At 39.1% G+C, this 16136-nt stretch overlaps 2 protein-coding genes across 2 annotated transcripts; both read right to left on the bottom strand.

The window, feature by feature from the left end:
• Positions 1 to 911: 911 nt before the first annotated feature.
• PFD1 (PREFOLDIN 1) lies at positions 912 to 3035 on the bottom strand. The gene is made up of 6 exons (XM_078582370.1): positions 2862 to 3035; positions 2715 to 2768; positions 1463 to 1568; positions 1364 to 1370; positions 1190 to 1274; positions 912 to 1117 (listed from the first exon to the last, which is right to left on the bottom strand). The coding sequence occupies exons 1-6, from the start codon at positions 2883 to 2885 to the stop codon at positions 1004 to 1006; spliced, it is 390 nt and encodes a 129-aa protein (XP_078438496.1). The 5' UTR covers positions 2886 to 3035; the 3' UTR covers positions 912 to 1003.
• Positions 3036 to 4502: 1467 nt separating this feature from the next.
• On the bottom strand, positions 4503 to 6037 carry LOC144708915 (protein OXIDATIVE STRESS 3 LIKE 2-like). Its single transcript, XM_078582369.1, has 2 exons — positions 4960 to 6037; positions 4503 to 4876 (listed from the first exon to the last, which is right to left on the bottom strand). The coding sequence occupies exons 1-2, from the start codon at positions 5148 to 5150 to the stop codon at positions 4546 to 4548; spliced, it is 522 nt and encodes a 173-aa protein (XP_078438495.1). The 5' UTR covers positions 5151 to 6037; the 3' UTR covers positions 4503 to 4545.
• Positions 6038 to 16136: the final 10099 nt, after the last annotated feature.

Raw genomic sequence — 16136 nt, 5'->3', positions numbered from 1 at the left:
ACGAGTACCTGGATATTGTTATCTGTCTTGATATCGACATCTGTCTTTGTCTAAATGATAGGATTACAATATTGGATTTTAGTGTAATTTTAATATTGGTTTTTTTCAATAACCAAGATATAAATATAATATAATTTAAATAATTTATCATTTTACTAGGAAACATATAAATGTGTAATTAAGCTATAAGAGTTATTATTCCTCTGTTTTAGAAGATTTAATATTTATTAACATATTTTATCAATATACAATTAAGTAAGTCTGGTTGAAATAGTATGAGTTAATTGTTAGTCTGGCCAAGCACAAAATCGGCCTGGCACCACAGACCCCAGACCCAGTAGGCCTTAGTCAACCGTATTTACTGCACGATGGGTAGAGCGCAGTATTTTTTATTTGTTTTCATTCATACTGTTTTTTACTCTTGTTTTTCTTTATGGGACAATGGATGCTTATTTTCTAAACCAATGCCCAGATATTGGACATCAATATGCATATACCTGCTTCAGTTTGGATTTCGAATATCCGATACCCGGCACTTTCATCTGCTATGTCCCGACCTCTACAATATCTGTCGCGATGGAAAGTCTCAGATGAATATATGATATACTTCCAATATCCGGTAGCTGAAATTGTTCCCATTTCATCTGGATATTGGATATCAGTTGTCCAAAATCAGACATTGGATGTATACTGGAGGGGCGAACACGGATGTCAAGGAAAGGGTAGAGAAGTAACTTTAACTTCAAAATTTAGTATCTCAATCCTATTTGTTAACAGTTGAGACAAGTAGAATTCAGAGTGCGAGAAAATTCACTTGTTTATCTTATGATTTACCTTAAAATGACCCAGAGAATAATTATGAATTTTAGTGTAAATTAGGTATTGATTTTTAGTTCATTAAAAACTGTTGATTTTAGTATGAATTGATATTTGCACTCACATAAGTCAACATTGAGTTTAATAAGGGACGGACATCCATCAAAAGTAGCGACTCAGAGACATTTCACATGACTGACATTGACATAATCTGCCGGGCAAGACCAGGATCTTGCTGTAGCAACTCCCTCAAGCTGTTCTCCACTTCCCCCAGCTGCTTCTCCAGATACTCCTTTGAGGTCTGACAAGTATTTTCATAAACAAGTAAAAACGTAGCCCCACAAAGGAAAATCAATAAGTTATCAAGGCCCACCTGTAAAGCAGTCAACGCACTTTCACTGTCTTTCAGCTTCTGGGTCTGCTCATCTGATAGCAGCGACTTTGGTTCAAGAACAAACCTGCCAGCATCAAGAACAAAGCAAATTCTTTTAGGTCCAGAAATCTGGGTGCACCTCACCTTTGAGGATTGACGTTTAAGCCTACTCACACTCTGCCTGCAAATCATAAAAAAGAAAACTTATATCATATTCTTTGACACCGTTGATTTTATAGATTAGCTATGAATTGATGGGCTTCTCTTGCTCACCGATTGATTTGTAGGTATTTGTATCTTCAGGAAGTACCCTCAGCTCCTCCAGCGTTAGGTAAGCGCGTTTTTTCTCCCCCTCCTTTGCCCTCATCTGACTCTGTACCTGAGAAGAATTTTAACCAACCACAAGGCGTCAGACAGGAAGGACCAGATAAAGAAAGAAAGAAACCATGGGTGACTGGCGCTCTCCTGGCAGGTTTTGGGGTTTCAAATGGGAAAGGATCTAAGCTGATGAAAATATTCCACTGATTGGTCGGCTCTGAACATTGCTAATGATAGGGGTTGCCGATCAGATTAGACTAAAAAGATTTGAATTAATCGCCCTTGATCAGTCGCTCATGTGCAGCTACAGGACCGGGGATTAGATTAGATTTTATCTGATTTGATTGAAGGATTCCGTTGATTGATCGTCCCTGATCTTGACCAGATTGATCCGAATTGATTGAAAAACAATGAGTTAGGAATCTCTCAACTGACCTAGAAAACAACGATCAGAGGCATCTTACATTCATATTGATACGGGTCTCTCCGCACTATACTTATATCTTCCCATTATTTGATCCAGAGTTCCCATCAACTCTGTGACTTTTCAAAAACATTAGGATTTCACACTTGGTGAATCTTTCATTCTACCTAACCACTATTATGGTCCAACAATTGAACTGACTCAATAATAATGGTCCACATAAGCACGGTCCATCAATCTTCATTTGCAATTCTGGTACCTTCCGGAGATCAATAAGGTATCTGGAGCAAGTTCTTGGTAACATTTTACCGCACGATAAGATTCTGACATTCATGCATCCTTTTGAAATAGTCATCTAAACCCGAGCATGATTCGGTTTTCTCCGCTTAAGAGTGGGTCAAGAAGCATCACGAGTTCAACTTCAAGATCGTGGGATTTTATGGAAAAATCTCCGGATACCATATCAATTACAAACGGGTGGTAGGTCATCAGAGGTTACATGAATCCAGATATCACAGAAAAAATGAGATTTTTAGCTTAAATGTCATCTGTTGGCCGTACGATGACAAAAAACCCTAATTATCTAAAAGATCAAACTCGACATACAAATGCCTCTTACCAGTCAAAACGGAATTTTCTTTGATTTGTCTACCTTAGGTTAATAGAAGATAAGTTAAACCCATCTATCATTTGAGGGAAAAAAACGAGAAATTACGACTTGCAGTCGAATCATTAAGAGTAAAACATCAAAGCAGAAACATATGAGGCGAAAAAAGAGGTAACCTGCTTCAACTTCCCAGTGGTCTCTATCATGCGCCCCTGGATCTCCAAAAAAGCCTGCATACACGATCAAAATCCAATTCCCGAAACCTCAGTCGAACGATCTGAACAATAGTCATAACATAACTCTAAATGGACAACAAATCTCACCGTCCTCGCGGCTTCATCGGACATCTTCTCCTGAATCGTAAAGCCTGAAATCTACAATAGTAGGCCGCAAAGAGAAGTTCATCGACTATCTCGACCGGATTGTTACGCTGCACCGCACGTCCATCCTAAACCTATCGTGATCTGTGTCTTTCGTCAATCCTGCCCGTCGGATCAGTCAGTAACTTAACCCCAAAGTTTTGAATCTCTGGTCCCCGAAATCGGAGCGGTTCCACTAACAATGACGTATTAGTTTACAACTAAGCACGAAATTAAACTATATTATCCCGTATTAGTAAGACACGGTCAAGGATGACGTGGTAGTCCAGTCAACCGAATCGAGTTTGGACCAACTCCGCAAGTCCACGCCAGAAATACGGCGGCGTTCTCTCTCTTCAGTCTTCATCGACATGATGCGTCATTCAACAGCATGAAGAGAGAGATATAGAGATAGAGCTAGAGAGAGATAGAGCGAGTGAGGGATATAGAGAGATAGAGCTCGTGAGTTGATGAGAGAAAGATAGCGCAATGGAGGCATGGAGAGATTGAGTTAGAGAGATGGAGAGAGAGATAGACAGAGAAATACAGAGATAGAGAGATGAAGAGAAAAAGATAGAGAGATGGGGAGAGAGGCATGGAGAGACAGAGTTATAGAGATGGAGAAAGATAGAGAGAGATTGAGATACAAAAGCATAGAGAGATTTAGAGAGAGATAGAAAGAGATTGAGATACAAAAACATAGAGAGATTTAAAGAGAGATAAGAGAGATTGAGATACAGAAACGTAGAGAGATTCAGAGAGAGATAAGAGAGATTGAGATACAAAACAGAGAGATTTAGAGAGAGATAGAGACAGAGAAACATAGAGAGATATAGAGAGATATATAGAGAGATAGAGACAGAGAAACATAGAGAGATATAGAGAGATATATAGAGAGATAGAGACAGAGAAACATAGAGATATATACAGAGAGAGATAGATATAGAGAAACATAGAGAGATATATAGAGAGATAGAGACAGAGAAACATAGAGATATATACAGAGAGAGATAGAGATAGAGAAACATAGAGAGATATAGAGAGAGATAGAGACAGAGAAACATGGAGATATATAGAGAGAGATAGAGATAGAGAAACATAGAGATATATAGAGAGTGATAGAGAGAAATAGACAGATTGAGAGAGAGACAGAGAGAGATGGAGAGTGATAGATATATAGACGTAGAGAGAAATGGGGGGAGAGACAGATAGACATTGAGAGAGATAGATAGACATACAGAGAGTTGGAGAGAGAGATAGACATATAGAGAAATGGAGAGAGATAGATAGGTATAGAGCGAGTTGGAGAGAGAGATAGATAGGCATAGAGCGAGTTAGAGAGAGAGATAGATAGGCATTGAGCGAGTTAGAGAGAGAGATAGATAGGCATAGAGCGAGTTGGAGAGGGAGATAGATAGGCATAGAGAGAGCCGAAGAGATGGAGACGGAGATAGAGAGATGGAGAGGTGGAGAGATGGAGATAGAGATAGAAAGTTGGAGAGGTGGAGATAGAGATAGAGAGAGATAGGAGGAGATGGGAAGATGGAGAGAGAAATAGACAGAGAGATAGAGAGAGAGAGGGAGAGAGGATGACGCACGATGATCTTATCCAGAAGAAATCGGAGGGCAGGGAAGAATTGCGGGGTCGCTACGCGAGCTCGGCGAGCGGGAGATCGCTGACAGTGAAGGACCGAGGGGATCCAAAGCCGCCTCCGCCGCCGCCACCGCCGCCGCCGCCGCCGCCGACGGCATCTCCGTCGTCCGTCCCGTCCTCTCCAAGGCCCCCAAAAGAGGCCACGTGGAGCGCGGCGTAGGAGGCGCGGCGCCGCCACCCTCCCTTACAACAGAGGAGGATCCGCCGCCGCTTGTTGACCGGGTTCTCCGCCTTGGCCATCTCCTCCGCCGAGCCCAGCGCCGCCGCCTCCGCCAAGCTCGCGAACGACCGCGACTGGCCCGAGAACCACCGCGACAGCCCCCGCCTGCACAACTCCACAAGCAAGACGGAGATGACGAATCCGGCGAATCTCAGCCGTCCATTCTCTCTGTCGCGAGGGCGTCTTACTTGACCGGGAGGAACGCCTCCAGAGTTCCCATGCAGCCCAGGGAGCCGTCATCGGGGCTGCTTGCGCCTTCTTCTTCCTCCTCCTCGGATGACGAAAGGGATGACGAGAGAGAGCCGGCGTCGTCCTCCGCCGCGCCGGCGGAGGAAGTCGTCGATTCTCTCTCTTCTGCTTGATCCGCCGCCGGCTGCATCTTCCTCTCTCATCCCAACCTTCTGATGAACCGACGCTGACCCATCTCTCCTCTCCCCCTACCCAACTCTCCTATATCGGGCTCTTAGAGAGAGAGAGAAAAAAAAGAGAAGAACAGACGATAGAGAGAAATGAGGGTACAGAGAGAAAGGAGAGATAGAGATGTATGAGAGAGGGAGAGATAGAGAGAGAAAGAAAGAGTAGAGCGAAAAGAAATGGAGGGAGAGATAGAAAGAAAGGAGAGATAGAGAAAGAGAGAGGGGGATAAAGAGAGAAAGAAAAAGGGGTGGGAGAGAAAGAGAGAGGAAGATAAAGAGGGGGGGAAAGATAGAGATAGATAGATAGATTGAGAGAGACAGAGAGAGGGAGAAGGAGAGGGAGAGGGAGAGGGAGGGAGAGAGAGAAAAAAGAGAGGGAGAGAAAGAGAGAGAAAGAGAGGGAGAGGAAGAGAGAGAAAGAGAGGGAGAGAAAGAGAGAGGAAGAGAGAGATAGAAAGAGAGGGAGAGAAAGAGAGAGAAAGAGAGGGAGAGAAAGAGAGAGAAAGAGAGGGAGAGAAAGAGAGAGAAAGAGAGAGGAAGAGAGAGATAGAAAGAGAGGGAGAGAAAGAGAGAGGAAGAGAGAGATAGCAAGAGAGGGAGAGAAAGAGAGAGGAAGAGAGAGATAGCAAGAGAGGGAGAGAAAGAGAGAGAAAGAGAGGGAGAGAAAGAGAGAGGAAGAGAGAGGAAGAGAGAGATAGAAAGAGAGGGAGAGAAAGAGAGAAAGAGGGAGAGAGGGAGAGAGGGATAGAGAGAGAGTTTGGAGATCCAATTGGACACGTTCAAGGGAAAGGGAAGAGGAAGCGGAAACGTGGCAGGGAAGAGTAGATACGGTGTTATGGCCGTCTGCCTGGTCTGACGGCTTGGAGAGGCCGAGAAGAAAGACAAGAAGTCCCCAAATATCTCACCCGATAAGCACTGGAAAACGAATCTGTCTGATGCACTCCTCTGACTAAAGTTGCTGGGTCCCACATATATGGATGAATAGATGCACGATTACATAAATTATATGAGTAGGTTGATAGGTAGAAATAGTGATAGATCGACAGGGATGTCGATTGATAGTTTTGTGAAGAGAGGGAGGTGAGTAGTGTGTTGACACGTGTGGATACTGTTAAGGATGATCTCACAGCCAATCCATACTCCTTTCATGATCATTATTGTTCATTCAGACTCACTCTAAATTTAACCCCTTCCAAACATTCTCCAACTTTTGTAATGTACGTTATAATTTAGTTCCTTCGAACATAATTTATTTTTCTTGTCTATTATGTGTATCAATTATCAACAGTCATATTTACTTTGATGACAAAAAAATATTTTGCATGGTATCAGGGCCATCACTATTTGTCTTTTTCTCTCACTTGCTGTCAATAGGGATGGGTCTAGTGTCTATTCATTAACTTAATATATCAATCATCTGTCGTTGACAAACTCTTGAAAGAACTAATAATATGAAGCACTTTTGAAGTTTATCTCATCTTCAATACCATCATCACGCGTACCCTTTCTAGAAAACTCTTGACGACATCAAACAAGCCCGAGCCTAAATGGGTACGCACGGTCACACTCCATCTCCTCCCCCACTTGACTTTAGCAATCTAAAGTGACCCTTACTATATTTTTACCTCACAACTCACATTCACAACTTATTCTCATGTATGGTGATGACTTGCCACGAGCTCTAATCAAAGCGGATGTGAGTTAAATTGAGTTTGATAAATTTACTATATGGCCATTGATATTTATGAAAGTAATGTCGATTATTTTCCTCAGTGAGTGATCATTTTTTTTCCAAAACCATGTGAGAAAGGTATATCTTTGTGGATGCAGCTATGAACAGATCGAGCAGGTATGCGATGACGGGCGACATCGATTCAAAACAGATAATTATTTTTCTTTTTTTTATCTGATCATTTTCATGAAAAATATCATAATTATCAGATCATTTTAATTTCGAGTCATAATTCATGACATAAAGTTCTCTCTCTCTTACTCTCTTTGTGAAAAAAATCATTTATCTCTCTCTCACGATATATAGTACTTTTTCTCGACTCAAAAGGGACAACAATTGATTCTCTCTTCTGACGAATTCTTGATTCAGCACACTCTTGCTCTCTTGATCTCTTGCTCTTGATTCAGAATCAAAATTTCTGGCTATCGATTGACAATCTCTGATTGTTTGCTGAATGATTCCTTCTGTCAATCCATCAAGAAACGGTATCGCAAAGGGGATTTTCAAAAATTGGTGCTCTCCAAGATCCTCAAGAAAACTCTTTCTCCCTCCATCTCATTCAAGGGAAATCATGCACACTCTCTCATTTTCTCTTTAACAGAAGCAACCTCTGCTTGACGATTAAAAAAGTGTTCTCTCAAACTGTCGTGAGTGTGATTCATCAGTCCAGGTTCTTTTATATTTTTATCTTGAGTGTGGAATCAAGATTTTACAACCTGTTCTTGAAATAGGTCGATTGAAAGTCCTTTTTAAAGAAATATTTTAACCTCGATTTCATTTTGTCTTGTCTTCACTTGGGTGAATTTTTGTGTTTTGTTTTACTAATTTGATTCTTCATTCTGATTTCAAATTCTTAAATTATTCAGTTCAAATCCTAATTTTTTTAATGAGTTTTTAAAACAAGTTTTGATTAAACTTGTGATTTTCAGATAACTGATTTGAAAAATCAATTTGTTTGATCAGATAGATTAGAGCTTACCTCTATTCATATTTTTCAAATTCTAATAATCAATTTTAACTTCCATAATATGATCTTCAGATTTTGATTATCAAAATCTCAAGTTGGTTAATTTGAATAAAAAAACACGCGTATAAAGATTCAAATTACTAACATAATTTTTTAAATATTGATTTTGATTGCAATGTTTTCTGAGTTAAAGTTGATGGATCTTCTGCTCATTCTGAAATCAAAAGTTTCCAAATATATATACCCTTAAGGTGATTGACAATTAGATTGAATTGGGCAAAATTTGAAGTTACTGAGATAAAGATACAAGTCAAAGAAGTGAAATATCTTGTTGTGGGAAAGATTGTGAGAAAGATTATTACATAAATATATATTTTTTAGAACTAACATTTCAGGTTTGATTTAAAACAAAAGTTAGAAACAAGTTCACGGAATAGCCAGTAAGTCAAAGTCAGCTCATTGGTTGAATGATAACATGCATTTCTAGTGCCTTATATTATTATATTTATGTGTCTTTATGCATTCAATTACTCCTATTTGCATGTTACCAAGCTTAAAATGATTACATCTATTTTAAGAACAAATTTCTGAAATTTCTGTATTTTTTAGGATTTTTCTAACAATATATTCTAAAAGAATATAACTTTTGAAACAGAATGACTTTTCTGGAATTTTTCGATATTAATTTTAGAAATATATGATTTTTCTGAGGAAAAATATATATTTATACGTATTTTTTGTGCTTTTATTTTATTTAATATGAAATTTAAGTACTTTGGTTTTTTTATGGCATAGGGTGATGTGACGCGCCGATGCGCCGCCACGTCAGCGTCGAGAAAGAGATTTTTTTTTCCTTTTGTCATGTACATGTGGCACGGAATTCGAAAAACCACGGAATGCTAACCAAGAACATGACTGAATTAGATCATCAGTTAGTGTTAAATAGACAATTCTGGGGGTCAACCAAGTGAGAGAGAGATCTGGTGTACAAGCAACGTGAGGGATTGAATGAATAAAACAACAAATACATAAATGGGATTAGGAAAAAAAATAAAGGCAGAAGTAACTAATTCACCCCCCTATTTATTTTTTCACCATCCAGTAGGAACTATCAGCGGAATCAACAGTGTTATTACCACAATAACATCTAAATTTTATCTTTCAATCCCTTAAAATTATGAAAATCCAAATTTGAGACACATTCAATCAAGTAATTCAAAAGATAGATTATATAAATATAATTCTTAATAATGCATCAAAAGTTTTAGATGTATAGTTCTTGACTTTTAACTACGATTGTCATGTCCATTTTGGTTAATTTTAATTATGATTAAAATTTACTTATATTTTAGACCTATTTGTGCCATTTTGGATGGAGTAAAAAACTTAAAAAAGAAAAGGTAAGCCTCTTGTATGAGCATCAAGTTACTGTTGACTGATACAAAGTTATATCTGAATTTTAATTTTCACTATTTATAATGCAGCTACACACATCCATATTAATATGACCTATATTAATATACGCTATAATCCAGGACCTACCCTTAAAATAGAGACCAAAACAAAATATTAAAACCCTCAAATAAACTATGAGCCATACAACATGGGTTATTGATAGGCCTAAAATTCGTGTAAATATGTCGTTGATTTGGCGTTAGACTTATACAATAAAATTTATAATTTCACTTAATCACTAAAAATAGAATATAGAGTAAGCAAGGGGTCGAACCACAGGGAGGCAACAAATACGAATTTTTATCCAATTTCAATGAATTAATTCCAATTTCAACAAATAAGATGAATCATTTTTGCAATTAATAAATCTTAATTATGCTTAATAATGTTTTTAATTAATCAAAATCAAGTAAGACTTAATTTTGATTTTAAATATTTCGGTCAGAAAACTCAAGATAGAAATATTTTAATTTTGAGATCAGATTAATTCAGATTATTAATTTACCATTTATTATAAAATTTTAAAACAATTTTTATGCATGAAAATGGGAATTAAATAATCAAGAAAGGGATTTTTTAATTAGACTTCAAGATGGATGAATTTTCGAATCAAATTTTATTTTTAGATTTTTTATATATTAAATTAAATTTCTAAACAATAAAAATTGAGATCTAGGGAGAGAAACTAGACAAATTAACCTAGAGAGAGAAAGTGAAGAATTTGGAGGAAAAGATAAAATATGACCCTAAATTATAAATCTAATGAAGTAGAAATGTTCTAAATTGATGTGGAATTAAGGATCAAAAATCAGATCTTGAATCAGAATCAAAATGCAGTGCTAATTTCATTCAAAACCAACTTCTAGGGCATGTACATTTCGGCCATGCCTTGGCGTTTTAGAATCGTTCAAGAAGAAGATTGAAATACAAATCAGAAACTTACAACTTTGAGTGCAGAATCAAGAACTGTCGACTTCCAAAGCATCCCTTATGTCCTTCCTGGCCAAATCCTTGGAGAGAGCTTCAAAAAGTCATTTTCGCCCATTTCCAGACTCTATTTTAGATCCAACCATCTGGATTGTAGAGGGGGAATAAACAATCATGCCCTCAAAATTTCAGCCCAATCAGACGGCTAGATCTCGAGATATTGCCATTTTACTGAGGATTAATCTCAACCGTTAGATCTTTTATCTCTCTTCAAAATATTTTATAAATCGGCTTTTTCTGATTGGTTGGCATTATTCTTTCTCATTTTTCGCCATCTCGGATCACGTCCTGACACGTGATTGTCCGCGTCATCAGCGCGCAATCATTGGTACATAATGCGCCTTTTTGGATGGTTGAGAGAATGCCACGTCACCTTGTCTAAAAAAAACTAAAAGAATATATATATTTTTCGTCGAGCCGCAATGTTTGACCACGTTTTTCTTTTAAAAAAATAATGAAAAATGGAGGTAAGCTTACCTTCGTTTAAATTTTTTTTAAAAAACGGGGCGTTGATTTCCGCGTGCATTTAATGCACGCGGCGAATCGACGCTGCATAAATGAATAATAAAAAATGTTTGCACGTGCATGTCAGTTGCTGCGTGCATTAAATGCACGAGGCTAACCGAATTTATTATTATTATTATTATTTTTTAAAACAAATAAAATATTCCTTCCGCGACTTTCTGTTTAATTTATTCTTCTTCTTATTATTATTTTCATATATATATATATAAACACATCCACGTATTTGCCCGAATTTTGGGCAAATGACGCGGATGCTCCTTTGATATATAAATATATATATATAAATGATAAAAAAAATCATTTCTTGGCTAAATATTAGTCAAAAAATTATATAAAAATATGGAAAAATTCTAGAAAAATTTGAAAAGCCCTTACCAACCTTTGCCAAATATTTAAGGCCTTGAAAAAAATATTTCTTAACTGAAATGAGGTTAAATTCCATGTAAAAAAATGATAAAAAATAAAAAATAATAGTAAAATGAAAGTGTAAGTGATTTATCTTTGTTTTAATATGATAACATGCAAATATAGTCATTAAAACACATAAATATAATGTAAAATTCATTAATTAATCGTATTAATTTGCAAGTTATCAGTTATAAACTAAAGGTATGGTAGTAATGTTGGGATATGGTGGCCACACGTGAATATCTGAAGGTGACTCACACAATAGAAATCATGATGGAATGGTAATAGATTTTTGAAACAAAACTAAAATTTATGATCAAATCATGCATTTATCTATATGTGGTTCTGGTGCCTTCATTGAAGGCTAGAAAACTTTTTTCTATGCAACTGAAGCTAAGATCAATTCGAAATCAATCTCTAAAACGTAGCACATAGTTTACGTTTTGGGGAACTTTTCCACCCTTCACTTGCTCTCTTGGTGACTATTCTGAAGTTGTTCATGTGTGTAGCCTCTAGAAGTACCCACCCTGTCAAGATGCTCCTGGATCTCCATTTCCTCTTCTCCAACTCTTCTTGAAGCTGTTGTAGAACTTCTCACCATGAACTCACCATTAGGAAAAAAAGTGATAAGGAAGAAAGGGGCCCCAGCTCTGGCTGGCCTGGATGCCTTAAATCGGTGCCTTTCCTTTATTCATACATTAGATTAAAAAAATCATAAAAACTACCTTTACTAAAAAGATATCTCCCGGTGCCATATAATTTTATGCATGTGAACCTTTCAGCCCATGTATCATTTTGGTTCATAACTTAAATGGTCCAATTATATATTTTTTAAAACCTTATTCATTAACTATATAAACATAATATTAATTGACAAAGGATCAATTAAACTCAATCAATATGTCAAGTTTCTAACCCGTGGGTTGCCAAGCTTAACCTCATGCTCTAGAGGATATTGAGTAGTCTATGAACTCTCTTATGGAATCTTCTCCATCATCGATTATTGTACATGTATAATCTTTCTTCTGGCCCAACATCAGGTGTAGCTTAAATGTGCTAATGAATCATAGTTTGTACCATTTAAACATGCTTATGAGGCACTATGTGCATAACGAGTGACAAACAAGACTCAGGTATGTTCCCGTTAGACTAATCTTAGGTAAAATAATACCATCTTCCAATGGAGTTGGAACACAAAGCATATTCGGCTACAAAGAAGCTAATTTTTTCATTACATGAAGCAGAAAAAAGTATAATGTTCCACCTCCATGTATTACAGGGAATCATGAAAAAAGCTTATGCCAAATCCATTATCTTCACATCCAAAATGAAGGTCCTCCATAAGCACGTTTTTCTGCATAATCATAAGAAATGTTTTTGAAAATCAGAAAGTTAAAAATTTCAACTCAAGACTTCAGAATTTCCTGAAAAAAAGTCTAGATGGGATGGGACTTTTATTATTTCTTAAGTTTATTAATGTGGAGATATGTTGATTAATAAACCTAGAAAATACCAAAGCTTGAAAGTTAATGGACGAAGAATCAAACCCTAAGTGGAAGCTGAAATCCTTCATCCTTCCATCACCATCCACCTAGAAGAATCACTTAATGAAGAGAATGACACCTAATGGTTATATAATTTATATTTATTATTTTTTACATGACGCATGAATAAGAAGTACTATCCCTTTGGTTTTCAATTTTTTCAAAGTCGAGAATTTTAGATGCACTGAGGTCCATGGATGAATTATTAGGGGGGTTATTCTATAAACTGTTTTATAGTTTTTTCTAAAATTCCATGCATCAATCTGAAATGGGGGGTAAAAAATTTCATCAACGTGAGTATTATTATAACCCCACTCTAGGAATTCCCTTTCCTTTGAACATTTGAGTATGTGTAGAGATGTTAGGCTCCCAGAGTGGATGATATAATAGACATGGAAATAAATGGGTTGAATTACTACAGTCCTAGATGGACTGATGAGGAACTTTATGAAACTCCACTTCTCCATCATCTACTATGAGCCAATCCTAATAATGGGTCTTGGATACCCACTAGCTGAACATTATTATAGGATAGGGGTAAGCATTTTTTAAAGTCCTACAACACATAATCACCATATTTTGAGCCACCTAAAAGTATCCTCAAACCTATATCTTCTCTTCCCGTACTTTCACTAACTTAACTTAAACCATTTCACCCACTTGTCTTGTGACCCTAGAGGAAGACATCTCTCCTTCATTATCCTAACTACTTACGATATGCTTTACTCTCAAGTTTATTGTTCTCCTCCCCCCTTTGTGATACTAGTATTTCATGATGTAATTTCTATATGAAAATTAGGCTTTAAAGGTATTTTCATAAATACATTAATCATTAATATTTGTTTTCATAAATGTTTAAAGTAATGCATGCCTTAATAAGGGTTGTGACAAAGCACAAAAGGTCCTCAGTGGTTGACTGATTGTAAGTGAATATGATGCAACACGTCAGCCGGGATCGGCGGCTTGCGTTGCAACACAAGGCGTAGGGACGGTCAACACGGAGCAATTCACAGGATGATGAAAGATGATGCAAATTCGAGAAAATAATGAGAAGCACAACCCGCAACCAAGTAAGACGAAGGCCTGGCAGTGATCCGTACATGCCACATACGATCAGACTCCCAATGACCCGATAGATCACGATGAACACCAACGATATACGTATCCCCATTCGGACTGTATATATATATATATTTATATACCCGGAGGTAGGGATAAGAAAAAAAGGAACGGCAAAATGGAACTCTTCCCAACCCCACGAAACAAGTAGGTTAAGACAGTTAATCCCCGGCAGCGGAGCACACGAGAAAGTATTGGAGGAAGTAATGATACTCAAAGGGGTGTAGGTAATTGACTTGCGGGACCGTAGACCGGAAGATCGCGGTGGACCGAAGCCTCGGGGGTGGCGTGAATTTGGACCGTGGCGGTGGCGAGCAAGGATTCGAGCGGAGCCAGAGGCTGTTTAGCGGTTAGGCTGGCGAGGCGTCCTGATGGAGTCAACGCCCTCGGACACTGGCACTTTGGGGAGGCAATGGCGCGGACTTCCACTAGTAGAGGCCCTCCACCAAGGGGAGGCTAATCGGCAGATCAGGAGTGGCGCTAACTGGCGTCAGGGATGGAGGGGCGCTGGACAGTTGGCAGCGGGTGCTTGGACGAGCGGGCGGGCGACTGAAGGGCGGGTCCTCAGGCTGGCGGTGAGTGTCTGGGCGCAGGCCAGACGTGGTGGCTCACGAGCCAGGCAAGCGCAGGTGGCCGATTGGTGGCAGCGCACAGGTCGAGTGTTCGCAGGCGGCTTGCAGGAGGAGCTGGTGGCACGGTTGGTGTGCTGGAGGCGCGGGCAGGGCACGGGCGGCGTAGACGGCACACGGACAACGCGGGCAGCGCGCAAGCCGCGCGAGCGGCGTGTAGGGGCACTAGCGGGCGCGGGCGGCGCGCAAGCCGCGCGGGCAGCATGTAGGGGCACTGGCGGGTGGGGGGGGGCATGTTGGGAGCACAGGCGGGCGTGGGCACCGGGCGGACGGCACAGGCGGTGCGCAGGCCGCACGGGCGGCGCGTTGAGGCACATGCGGGTACATGCGGCATGCAGACGGCTCGGGCGACACGCAGAGGGCACATGCGAGGCGCAGCGAGGGGCGGACGGCGCGGGCCGGAGTGCTGGGGAACTGGCGGTGCACGGGCGACCGGAGGGCACCGGTGGTGGTGGCTATGAGGGCTTCATCACTGCATAACAATTGCAAAAACAACAATTCTTCTCTTCTTCCCTTTAGGGCGCCCCTTCTCCCTTTATAGGAGGAGAGTGGAAAACCCTAGGGGTCGGCCTGTAATTAGGGTGAAAACCCCTAATCGAGCCGTAAAACAAAACATGGTTCGAAATGCGACGGAAGGGCCAGAACACGGAGGACCCTCCAAAAACACAATAAGGAAAATCCAAGAAGATGCAAAGGAAATGGTTCGTGAAAACTCCTACCTCAAGCAGTATACTTGAACTCCGGATCCTTCGCGTTGGCTCGAGCTTCGCGACGTGGTTGCTCACGTGTCGCAATGGATCGATCTTGTGTTTCGGCTTGCGGATGGTCCCCCATCAGAATACCAATTTGTATCCTTAGTTATATTAAAACGCCACTTAGATTGGCCATGTGGTGAAAAAGTTAAATCAATGATTTAGGACAAAAGTTTTCTATGAGATGAAGATCAATATATTCTCTAACACTATTCAAATATTTGTGTGGATTTTACCTCATATGATTGGCTTAATAACTACCAAATTCCTGGTTACTTCCTTCAGGTATTGAAGGCTGAATTTGTTTATGGTTTGAAGATTAAATACAGGAGATATTACTATCCAAAGTTGATATCTTGCGTAAAGTGATGTAGCAAACATAAATGAAATTTCAAGATTTTTCAAAGCTGATTTCGGTATAACAGCTAGATTTTTAACTCTTAACACTTTAGAGGTGTTTTAAAGTTATGGAAAGATAGTAATTATAAAAATTTGATATTCAAAGGATTACTCTTTCATATTATATAATCATAATCAATACGTATGAATCTTTGACTCAATCAATTCCTAGTATTCCCTTTTGTATTTTGAAGTTTATTAATACAGGTTTGAGGCCCAACTTCAAACACTCCTTTCTCCTAGCTCTCTCACTAAAAGCTAGAGAGATCTTTCACTCTCAAAAGCAATTTTCAAGCAGTTTTTCAGAATTTCTTCAAGAGAGTATTTGTTTCTGACATCAATATGAGTCTATAGAATTTGGAATTGTGTTTTTTGGTGCAGGAAGATTCAAGATCCAAAGGAAATAAAGGTGGGCTCTCAATTTTGCAAGTG

Source organism: Wolffia australiana, chromosome 10, assembly GCF_029677425.1.
Source record: "Wolffia australiana isolate 7733 chromosome 10, ASM2967742v1".
Classification (NCBI taxonomy): domain Eukaryota; kingdom Viridiplantae; phylum Streptophyta; class Magnoliopsida; order Alismatales; family Araceae; genus Wolffia; species Wolffia australiana.
This window is presented reverse-complemented; position numbering and strand designations above follow the sequence as displayed.

Coding starts and splice junctions, on each gene's coding strand:
- PFD1 (XM_078582370.1), bottom strand. CDS start 2,885: ATGTCCGATGAAGCCGCGAGGACG. Junction 1,569..2,714: donor CCACTGGGAAGTTGAAGCAG/GTTACCTCTTTT, acceptor AATTCTTCTCAG/GTACAGAGTCAGATGAGGGC. Junction 1,118..1,189: donor GTGCGTTGACTGCTTTACAG/GTGGGCCTTGAT, acceptor AATACTTGTCAG/ACCTCAAAGGAGTATCTGGA.
- LOC144708915 (XM_078582369.1), bottom strand. CDS start 5,150: ATGCAGCCGGCGGCGGATCAAGCAGAAGAGAGAGAATCGACGACTTCC. Junction 4,877..4,959: donor GAGGCGTTCCTCCCGGTCAA/GTAAGACGCCCT, acceptor GGAGTTGTGCAG/GCGGGGGCTGTCGCGGTGGT.